Genomic DNA, 12199 nt, shown 5'->3' with positions numbered 1-12199 from the left:
ACGATGAGTTCGGGCTCGAAGTGACATAGCGGGTCATTAGACGTAGCCACGGTCACGGGAGGGACGTGTACCTGACAGAGGTATGGAATGATTATATGGCTCTCCTTAAAAAAACAAAGATTGACCCGAGAAGTGGGGACAGGAGTATATAAGGGCAGTTTCATTTGGATTACGAGTTAGTTAGTCGTTGGACGAATTGCTGATTGAGTCATCCAGAAAATTACCCGAATCGTGTATTACGTTTGTACTCGTCATCCCGTGGACCGTGGATTCGTTATCGAACCTGAATTCGTTGTCACCATCATTTCGACCATCCTATCGCCGCTATTACTCATAGCCTCTTGTAGTGTCCACATTTGTACCGATAAACATTAGCTACATCCGCGATGGTAAAGTAAGTAAAGGTTCATCGAACGCCCCAAAATTCCAACCTGACTCCGACATATAGAATAAAAATTTTTTTTTAATTAAAAAAAATTTTTTTTTAATTTTTCCATCGGGACAACGATCTACAGTGAGATCCGTTATAACGTACTGCACGCGTACCGAGCGAAAATTCAAAGTCGATTTTCTCGAAAACAAAGCCTCAAACGAAAAATTTTTATTCTATATTTTCGACTTCTTTTTTCGCGTAGAATCACTCCCTTTCCGCTTGTACCACCAGTTACCAACCACCCTGTATTATACAGAGAAGATTGAGAGATTTTGTATCATATTTTTAATTATATTTTCTCCTAATAAAATTAGGTACTAATTTTGTCAAAAATTCCTACATGCATTTGGTAATTGTGAAGACAAAGTTTTGAAAACTCTCGCTTTTTGTGCATATGTATGTGACTGATTTCACATCAATAGTCAATGATGTAGAGGACTTGTGTAGAGGATGATTGATCGTGAGATTTATTAGACGAGATTGCTCGTTGTTGAGACCGTCAAATATATTTAAAATGATTAAATAAATAATTACAGATAACGTTCGAAAAGACGATCGTACTAACGGATTCGTTAAAACAGTGTATAAATCGCAAAATAAATTCGTTGATAACCGATCGATACTCGCGGTAGATACTCGTTGGTAATTAATTGATACTGCTCGATAACTGATAGATCTTACGGTCGCGTTTGTTTATTTATACTGGTCGGGGGAGAGCCAGAAAATTTAAATTCCAGTTTGCACGTGGCGGCGACATTGTTTTGCCATTGTTTGTTTATTATTACATTGCGTGTTTTCTAACGATATTGATACTCCCAGGCAAAACAACAACATGATTTGAATTGTCCTCTAGCTCATGTGCCGCTACAATCATGTGTATTGCAAGTTTCAAAGAACTCTACGAATCGTACCATGAATTAATATCTAAAAGCCACATTAAAGTTGGAGAATCTCGGCAAATTTCACTGTCCCCATAGAAGTCCATAAGCCTATTCACCTTACATAGTAACGCAAGGATACGTCAAAGATATCGCTTTGTTACACTCTGAGAATTTATTTCGATACGATATTTACTATTATCACGTCGGAGACACAAGAAATCCTCGCGTCGCAGTTCGAACGTTTCACGAATAAGGTGAAGAAATTGAACTTCGTATAAGATGATGGAAATTTTATTATGTGAATCCAACAGGGTGACGGTTCAAAGTGTTACAACAGAATAAGGTGTTGAGCGCTAATTTAGGAGGGTTTTTATATTGAGGTTTTAGTCCCTTTGGAGGGGTTATCGTTGCATGTATGTCAGAGGCGGCTATTCAGTTGCTGTTTTGTTATTATTTCGATAGCTGTGTCATGCAGGATGTTTCGTCTACTTGATTACTGTTTCTGAGTGGGTGGCCTTCTTGAGCGTGTGACACTATCTACGTTGGCTCGCGAAAGTATCTGAACTTACCACAGACATTCTATGTAACTTTGCACTTTCAAATTTCCTGTGAATGCATAAAAATCAGCAGCCTGCTGCGGTATAACATAACAGCGGCAATGAAAAAAATATTTCCTGTGACACGTACAATATAAAAGATATCTCATGCTGTATTTTTTTATTTATTATTGCTTAGTCATCATCTCCTATGTCTATTTCTCTTCTTATATGTCTACCTCCCCTCTTTTCCACTCTATTCTATTGCACTCCCTTAATTATTCTATCTCTAAAAACTACAACTAGAAACTACAAATTAACAACTAATGACTAAAAACTATTGCAACTTTGGTCTTTAGCCTCCTTGCTGTGCATCCTTCATGTCGTTTGCCCTTCTCTTCTCTATTATTGCTCTCAGTTCTGTTAAACCTTCTCCAGTCTCATTTGGCGTTTTCCCTATGTCCTTTGGTCCTCCCGTTATTTCATATTCTTCCATTACATGTCTCAGGTCTTCTTCTTTCCTTCTACATAGTCTGCGTCTTTTTTCTCCCTCTTCTTTCCAGTATTCCCTCGCTTTGGTCTCGTTTCCACATCTGAATCTTGCACCTTATGCTGTAATCTAATATGGAATAAGTGTGCCAATGTTTTTCTGAATTTGCGTATGTAAATACAACTTTCTTCCTCTCCCTCTTTAATTCAACGTAAGACTCAAATCGATATCGTTTATTAAGTCGCTGCGATTTTTTTTTCTCGTTCTCCCAAGAAGATTAAAAGAAGAAAGAAGAAATAGCTGCTTCTACGTTGGAGCAATTAGCTTTCGATTACATTGGACCTTTGGCCGAATGGCCTGATTAACTTAATTCCACGATAGTAGACGCCGTATCAATGTTGCGATGCGGTTTAAGTGCACTAATTTGTAAATGGTATCATGTAATTTGCACTCGACAGTCAAGTGCAATTTCCATGGAATCGATCGTCCGACACGCGTACACATTGCGTCGAGAAATGCTTTGAACAATCTGCAGCTTGTTGTTTCGGTAACGTATGCTTACACTGGATCAAACGGTTGTTTGATATCGTTCGCGAAGTTGCTATCGTCTTCTTCGTGATTAATCAATGAGCTTGTGATAGTTCGTTCTCTAAAATTTTAATCTTTTGCAAAGTTTTCAATCTCTCGAACGAGCTGGATTGGGGTTAAGTGAATGTTCGAATGAGATCAGCTCGAGCTCAATGTAAAGAAATTGATATTGGTGTTATTAAGGGTTTCGATTGCATGGTTTATGACACGCAAAGGACAATTCACAAAATGATAGATTGAGTAAACTATATCGGAAGTTTTAATTCTAGTTCTTGCCCTGCCCACGCATTTCATTTACTACAAATACTGCTCATTAAAATGCTCATAACACGATTCAGGATGATGATTTTGATAACATACTGAAAAATTAAAAAATTATCGGAATCGGAGGCGGCATCTTCTTTGTAAATATTTACTCGTACAGTGATCGGAGTACGTGTTTCCAACTACATTCAGAAAGTTTATATAGATCGTATGAGGTGTCAATTATTTATTAGGCAGAAATATGAAACCTGAGTGATGCAGGTATATTTCTAGTTTTATTTTCACTTTAGCAGATCAGTTGTTACAAAAAGTAAAGGATTAACAGTAGATAAATGCACCAAGTGTTTAAATACTTGTGCACTGTGAGATTCTTTCTTCAGAAGACACCAATTTTTTAAAGATAGAATCCAGCACTTCAAGCATCTGTGTACTAGCAGATTTGTAATTTATCAGATTTGGGCGATATATGTTAGCTTTTTCGTATCTTTCTATGCGTTGATAAGAACGCTATTCTGTTACGAACCTCGGAGTATGCAAAGCTCGACGGTGCTTAATTAATCACCTAATGATTTTTCCATCCAGCTCGGACTCTGTGGAATTTTTATCTTATCAGCAAACTACCATCCATCCCCATGGCAGAGAATCTATCTATGTTCTGCTTATAAAGACAGATCGCGTTGAGGACGCAATGGAAAAAGAAAGACACTAGAAGGTGCTAAAAATCTTCAATTATAGTTTTATATAGTTACGAATATTCTTTCCTTAGAACACAAATGTATGTTTCAGATCACTCTTCATAGTGTTCTAAATCAATCTTCCTATACTTTTATAGGATCTTTGTAGCAAATACAACACAGAATACCCATCACGGCTTTCGTTACATCATCACGTTCCACGTCTGTCAATTTGGATAGTCCTTCGAGAGATACCAGTCGATATATGCACACGTGGAGATCTTTTTCAGCTTGAAAGATCGTTTTCAATGTCGTCAAATAACGGAATGTTATTAACTGCTAGTACCAGAATCTGATTGAAATCTGTTGATTTTCGGTCGGTTTAGTTTGGTTTGGTTTTGTCCTTACGTTTATTGAACGAGAGTCGATGATTAATATCGATAAGTACTGTTTTTAAAGTTACAACCGAATCTATTACGTTTTTAATTAATAAGCAGCAATGAAGCATATACAGGGTGGTTGGTAACTGGTGGTACAAGAGGAAAGGGGATGATTCTACGTAAAAAAAGAAGTCGAAAATATAGAATACAAATTTTTTTTTAATTTTTCCATCCAGACAACGATCTACAGTGAGATCCGTTATAACGTACCGCACGCGTACCGAGCGAAAATTCAAAGTCGATTCTCTCGAAAACAAACCCTCAAACGAAAAATGTTTATTTTATATTTTCGACTTCTTTTTTCGCGTAGTATCACGCCCTTTCCGCTTGTACCACCAGTTATCAACCACCCTGTATATATGTGGGTACATATAAAATGTTTTGTCAGTGTAAAATTGTAAAATTCGTAAAACTGTCGACGTAAAGCTAATGTTAATTTGGAGTGCTAGAATTGGATCGGAAAAATGATTCATATAAATTAACCTTTGCCGAATGACACCAAACAAAAATACCAACGTGACGAACCGAACTGGGTCACTTTTTGCTCACACGTGTGTTGTACTTTTGAAAACTAAATATAAGGTCTGGTCTCGTATAAAAGACAGAAGGAAATATAAATATTCTATAAATTTAGTGCTTTTTATTTCTGAGCTAAGGTTTATGAGGAGTATTTACGTTGTTGCGCACACGCGAACCGTTAAAAGGATCTGTTATAGAAATGGATATTCGTTTTTCGTACGCCATATAGCATAGCGCACCGCGTGTACCTCGTTGCATTTAGTTTAATCGCTATCATAACGTAATACCATGACAAATATTGTATATTATGATAAAATATATTTGTAATTAAATTGCTAATATAGACACAGTGTATTGATTTATTAGACACATAACCATAATTTTGTGGACTTTCTCCTCCTTAAAATTTCTTATACAGGGTGGTTGGTAACTACTGGTACAAGCGGAAAGAGGGCGATTCTACACGAAAAAAGAAGTCGAAAATATAGAATAAAAATTTTTTGTTTGAGGCTTTGTTTTCGAGAAAATCGGCTTTGAATGTTCGCTCGGTACGCGTGCACTTTATCGCGTCTCGTTATAACGGATCTCACTGTAGATCGTTGTCTCGATGGAAAAATTAAAAAAAAAAAAATTTTATTTTATATTTTCGACTTCGCGTAGAATCACCCCCTCTCCGCTTGTACCACCAGTTACCAACCACCCTGTATATCAAGGTACAGTTACCTGAGACATCTGAGCTTCAACGTGTTAAAATTCAATCTTGAACTTTGCGCAAAATTCTAGTGTTTAAACTAGTGTTTAATATACGAATGAAGGAATGAGAATATGTCGTGTACCTTAACTTCGGCAAGGAAAAATATCAGAAGCGAGAAAATGATTGAAATTACGCTATGATAATATAGTCTAAGTCAGCAAGGCGACATTGTATAAGAACTAATAACGTAAACGACAAAATAGCTTCCAGGAAAAAAATAATACACGCCACTGAATTATGGTAATTTATAACTAGTAGAATGAGTAAAAGTATCCTCGCAGAGAAGAATGATCGTCGAGCTCTCGGTGTACATTTTAAAAGTTATTTTTTAAGTTTCGAATTAAATAGTCTTTTTTTAAATTTACATCGTTTAAAAATTATTCGTAACCGAATTTGCTGAATTACGAGGCAAATTATTTAGCTTGACGAGGAAAAATTGAAAATCCCCGTAGAGCATGCAGAGCATACACCGCTGCTAAGCAAAGAAGTTCCACAGGATTTGTTCTTCTTGTAACATTCTTCTACGCCCAGACGAATGTTTTGAAAAATATCCTACGCTATTGAAATATTAATATAAGAAATTAATACTTTATTAAATCAATGAATAAATTCATATAAAGCGTAAATGCATATCATATAGAATATATGATAAAGTTTCAATAATGATGATGGATTCGATGCACTTTTTTCGAAAAGTTCACCGTAATTATGCTGTAATAGACTGACAATGAGCGAAAAGTGCTGGCGACAGGCGGTAAGATATACGCGGGAGTCGGCGATGGTACAATAGATGGGAATTAATGGGCAAAATGTGCCGCTGTCAAAGTATTAAATAAACCTATCCTACCCTAATTCTGATTATGTCACTATGTATTGCAAGTTCGTCAAACTTCGAATCCTATTTTTTAACATCTGGTGTATATGTCAGCCTTCGTGATTCTATTTTCGACAAATTCTCCAATTTATCAGCAGGTATAATAAATTCTGTTAAGTAGAAAATTTCCATTTAATTTACATAATTAGCGTGATAACTTTGTTTGTCAAGCTGTTCGCTATTTAATATTCTCATATGAAGTGCATTACAGCAATTTCAGACAAATCATTGTCACGTAACTTTCACGTAATATTAGTCATTTGGGATCAAGCAGATTTAGTTCGTACTGTATAATTTCCAATGAGTTAACGTAAACGTTATATATCGCTAACAGTTATCTTCTATTGATTATAATTCATGCGTTATCTATGCTCGACTATTGGTTGTCACAACCGTAACTGCATCCCATAATTCAGGTAATTTAATGCTGGATAAGGTTTACGAGCTCCCTATAACTGTATATTGTATTTATTATTTATTGCCCTGTAATAGTATAATAGAATATAATAAAATTATGTGGCTGTACAGTGTTTAGTACAACAACGCTTACGCGTCTAAAAGTGAGAAAAATTACCATTTATTTAAATCCAAGTTATTAGATTTATCGAAATTACAAAATATATCAAATATATTAAGTATAATATAAATATTATATATAAAATATCAAATATTCGAAACTTGTTACTTTTGCAAATTTTTAAATCTTCTAATTTTCCAAGTTTTACATTTTTACACCTTCAAACCTTTGAATTATCAAACATCGACTTAATTATTAAACATTCGAATTATCAAACTTTCTGTTCTTTCTTCTCAAATTTCTTTTCAGATCAGAATGTTATCAGTTACAATGTATTTCTAGACGAAGGGACAATTGCAAATATTATTCCTTTAGCGTTAATAGAGAATTCACAAACTTTCTAAAACGCTATTGTACTTAGAAAATTTCTTTCATTTAATTTACGAAAGCCTATGATATAATAACAATCAATCATAATACATAAAAGGCAACGAAATAAAATTCCAGATTGCCAGGGGAGAAAAGCTTTAACTAATTTCAACAGTCATTTGTTCCATTGTCTTATACACTCTATTGTGTCTATTAAAAAAAAATTCACATGCATACGTTTTTATTTTTTCCCTCGAAAGAAACGGAAATGAAATTTCTCTGAAAAACGAAAGCCGGGCGCGTTCATTTTTTTTTTTTTTCTCATTGTTCCGTTTGCTCGCTTTGATCGACGATATGAAAACGGCGAGCTCGACGAAACTTTTCGCCCGAATCGAATGTAACTTTTGCTAGGAACGTAGGGAACGTCGTCGTCGGTTTTGATAAGGAAACTGGTCGGGAAGGTTTGGAGGAGGATCGGTAGACAAATAGTTCTTTTCAGTCAACCGTGGCACGGTGTCTTCTCTTCGGATGAAAGCGAGGCGAACGTCTCGAACGAGGCAATTTTTCACTGACAAGCAATATCGACGTCACCGGTATCTGCGATTTGTGTCGTAGTACTATTTTGTATTGTCCATATCAGAATTCTACGAAACACGATTTAACTGCAGGTTTACCTTGCCTTTCGCGATATAGGAAAAGAGATAGATGGATAGATAGTGAGAGAGGGGAGAAGGGGTAAGAGAAAGATAAAGATTTTTATTCATAAAAAAGTGGGATAAAGTTCTAGCATTTATTGATAATTGTAGTAATATTTAATCTTTGATCGGTTCCAAAGGAAACAAAAAGAGCCTTTTTCTTTGTGGAATAGTAGAAAATGGTGACCGTCTTACACGATAATTTAGGGATTCATAACAAAAATGATATGATGATGCATATTTTTCTGTTTTTTTGGACAACTCTAATATTTTTAATTTCCATTCAATATATTTCAAATTTTTTGATACAAAATATTCATCATATTATAAAACTGCTGGAAGGCTATTTGTAATAATATCATAAAAGGATTGTGTTTAATTAAAAGATGAAATTGCATTTTGTCTTGAACATCAACTTACTGTTAGGATCGTTTAATTTTCATTTGACTGTGTATTGAGTTCAGACATAGATAATTTTTTATGATGTGCCTCTGACTACTGGGATACAGAATTATCCAAAAGGTCGAGAAACATGACAAGAGTCATTTTTGTAATGAGCTTTTTAATTGGCAAGCGGCAAGAGATAATTTGGAAAATAACAAAATTCAAAATTAATTAATATATTTATCAAGGTAACTAAATTATTGAACAAATTATGTACTACAAGCTATATACTGTATAATACTAATTATATAGGGTGGTTGGTAGCTAGTGGTACAAGCGGAAAGGGGGTGATTCTACGCGAAAAAAGAAATCGAAAATATAGAATAAAAATAAAAAAAAAAATTTTTTTTTTAATTTTTCCATCGAGACAACGATCTACAGTGTGATCCGTTATAACGAGACGTGATAAAGTGCACGCGTACCGAGCGAAAATTCAAAGCCGATTTTCTCGAAAACAAAGCCTCAAACAAAAAATTTTTATTCTATATTTTCGACTTCTTTTTTCGCGTAGAATCACCCCCTTTCCGCTTGTACCACCAGTTACCAACCACCCTGTATATTACATATATTACATATGTATGCCAAGTTGTCATTAGGGTTAGGGGCGTGTAATGAACCTCCACTTGAATTAGCCATCGTTGTTATACAACAGAGATAATATTTATTGGTACAAGTATGGTTATTGTAGAATTGAGCAAGTAACCGCGGTGATTGGACACTCGAAGATACAAATGACAATAATCTTAGGTTCGATAACGAATCTACGGTCAACGGATTAGCACATGTACTTTCTTCCAAAGTCTAAGTCGAACTCAACTTACTTGTCCACAGTACAAGTATTAGAAAGAAAGGCTCCGATGTTTCTTCATCTCCGACACGGCCATCCTGACTATCACACGTCTTCCGGTGTATCTAAAATATTGGATTTTACCAACATTAGACTCAATACAAGTGACATTATTTACAATTTAACTAAATGTCCCAATCGCCAAGGGCCCAGTTCGATAACAAAAACTTTGATCGAATGTTCAATAACAAAATAAAAACAACAATCAGTTGATTAACATTAAACATTATGATTAGTATTCAAAGTGCTAGTTGCATCCTGTGGATTACCAGTCAAACTGTAATGACATGACAGACCATTCTCGATCTCGTACCTGAATGAATCTCACTTTTCCAGATCACATTACCACTCTGGGAGTATGTGAAAACACTATGCTAGATGTAATGGTCATAGTGCTAATAATCCTCAGGGATCGGTGTACTCATATCGTCATTGTCACTGGCATTGTCATCACTGCAAACGTCCAACTCAGCAGGAACGCAACTATCTGGCATTTTTCTCAATCTATCATGACTGTATTTATATGATCGTTTACCATCTAATATTTTTAAAATATACCTATCTGCTTCCAAAATCTCTGCAATTACAAATGGGCCCTTATATTTTGGATCTAATTTAGTTTGATTTCTTTCCTCAGTTTTGCGTAATACAAAATCATCAAAATTAAATCTAACTACTTTAGCTTTAGTTCCTCTCTCTTCCTCGTTAAGTCTATAAGGACTACTTCGTACGGTGACGTTAGGATCAATTAAACTATTATTTCTAACTGGCCCGTATTTACGCGAGTACGTGGGAAACCCGCAATGAATGAATCTTTGAATTTTTGAGAACAGAAATTAATCGGCTTTTATCATTACCAATTATATCGGTGTCAATTTCATTTGTATCGATTTCGTTTTCAGCGGTTTTATTACAGACATTAATTAGTTTTGTTTCACAAATAGCGAAGCTATTTTGTGTAACGTTTACGTCAAAACCTTGGCTTAAAATTTCACGACCAATCATAATATCATATTTTAAATAACTATCAGCAAGGACATGAAAAATTATCTCCAATGTAAAACCATCAATACATACAGTGGACAACATTTGAGATGTACATTTAATACAATTATTTCCTATTCCTCGCATTACTACTGTATCAGTCGTTCTTTTGCCAGAAAATTTCAAGGCTACGGATTCTTTAATTAGTGAACATTCGGCTCCAGAATCGAAGTAAAATGGAAACGACTTACCCAGATGACTTAATCTACCAGTTGGAGCTTCCACTACGCTGGAGTCGACTTGACGTTCGTTATTGGAATTATAGTTTCTTTCCCGCAATAACGGACAATTAGGCGCGACATGACCCTCCTCATGACACTTGAAACAAGACACCTTTGACAATGCGGCAGGTCGATTTCCTTCTGGGTTTCGTATATTCTTCTGTTTCTCGGATTTTATTCTCTTACGGCACTCCGTTATTTTATGTCCAAAGATACCACAGTAGAGGCACTTATTCCGGGAGTCAGATGGCCTGTGTCGTTTAGCTTTAGGGCCCGCTGATGGATTATCTGACGAAGGCGTCGGCCTCTTCTCCGTGTAAGAGAAAGCTCTCATTGCACTTACAAATTCTTCCTTAGTCTTGATATCACTCGTAAGTGCTAGTTGTTTGAAGCGTCGATCTCGTGAACTCAGTATATAAAGAATGATGGCAATGACTATTTCGATAATCGTTAAGTTTTGCCACTTGGCACTCAGAAGGAAATGGAGACGCATACCGAAAGCTCCCAGGGTTTCGCCTTTCAGTGGTCGTTCCCTGGCTATCTTCGTTAGCGCCGAGGCTGCTGTTTCTTTGCCACCAAAACGCGCAGTGAAAAGTTCCTTGACCATTGGCCAGGTAATGTTTTCATTGACCAGTACTTGCGTAAGCCAATGCGCTGCAGAACCCTCTAGAGCAAGACATAAGGCAGAAAGTAACTTTATGCCTCGTAAAGGATTTTTTTTCATCATCAGGTTGACGGTTGTGCACCATGCAGCCGGGTCGGCGCCCGCGATATCGGGGTTAAAACGTGGTAGCGCTAAATTTATGGGTTCCGCACTCGATTTCTGCACTAGCAACTGAACTATCTCGCTTACGAGGGTTGCATACTCTTGCATTGTTGTATTCAGCACTGATCCCACTTCTGATGTCGGGTTCTCGTTATGATTAGGTTTAGGGGCGTGTAATGAATCTTCACTGGAATTAGCCATCGTTATTATACAATCGAGGTAATGTTTATTAGCACAAGTGTGGATATTACAAAATCGACAAGTAACCGCGGTGATTGGACACTCGAGATACCAATGACAATTGTCTTAGGTTCGACAACGAATCCACGGTCAACGGAGTAGCAAATGTACTTTCTTCCAAAGTCTAAGTCGAACTTAACTTACTTGTCCGCAGCACAAGTATCACTCAACTAACTCTTTGTTAAAACGTAGAGTATTCACTGATCGTAAAGACACCGTGTAACTCGCTGATGAGATCGTACGCGAATGACTTTCCGTCACGATGATGCTGCAGAGGAAAACTATGATGGGGTGTGTCTAAGGACACGAGATCATCGGATTCGTGGAGAGATGCCTTCGTTCGGAAAGTGAGGGAAATTGACGTTGCTGTTAATTGGTCAATTTCCATGTTGGTGGTTAGAGGAGGATGCTAGTCGCCCTTGAGCCGTTCGTGAGAAAAATAGATCTCCCCTATCTTCCTGTAGTTGGGACAAAGACTGTTTGTCTGTTTGAAGGACTTTAGTTAGCTAAGTCCTAAGATTTATAGCGGCTCCTCAGGCTAGCTGAACATGTACTGTGGAGATGCATCGACATCTGGTAATCATCTTGCCCGAAGAATAGGGT

General features: G+C 36.4%; 2 protein-coding genes across 2 annotated transcripts in view; one reads left to right on the top strand and one right to left on the bottom strand.

The window, feature by feature from the left end:
* LOC117160565 (uncharacterized) overlaps nucleotides 1-12199 on the top strand; it is a 286749-nt gene that overhangs the window by 70525 nt on the left and 204025 nt on the right. The window lies entirely within an intron of this gene.
* On the bottom strand, nucleotides 9721-11557 carry LOC143303030 (uncharacterized). The gene is made up of 2 exons (XM_076620764.1): nucleotides 10561-11557; nucleotides 9721-10091 (listed from the first exon to the last, which is right to left on the bottom strand). Exons 1-2 carry the CDS (start codon nucleotides 11555-11557, stop codon nucleotides 9721-9723), a joined length of 1368 nt encoding a protein of 455 aa, XP_076476879.1.

This window comes from Bombus vancouverensis, chromosome 1 (assembly GCF_051014615.1).
Source record: "Bombus vancouverensis nearcticus chromosome 1, iyBomVanc1_principal, whole genome shotgun sequence".
NCBI classification, from domain to species: domain Eukaryota; kingdom Metazoa; phylum Arthropoda; class Insecta; order Hymenoptera; family Apidae; genus Bombus; species Bombus vancouverensis.
Note: the sequence above shows the minus strand (reverse complement) of the source record. Positions and strands in the feature narration are given on the sequence as shown.

Bases quoted from the DNA above. Each gene is read 5' to 3' on its own strand.
- LOC143303030 (XM_076620764.1), bottom strand. From the start codon at position 11,557: ATGGCTAATTCCAGTGAAGATTCATTACACGCCCCTAAACCTAATCAT. The intron at 10,092-10,560 runs GTAAGTCGTTTC...AATACGGGCCAG, and splicing joins TGGTAGATTAAGTCATCTGG to TTAGAAATAATAGTTTAATT.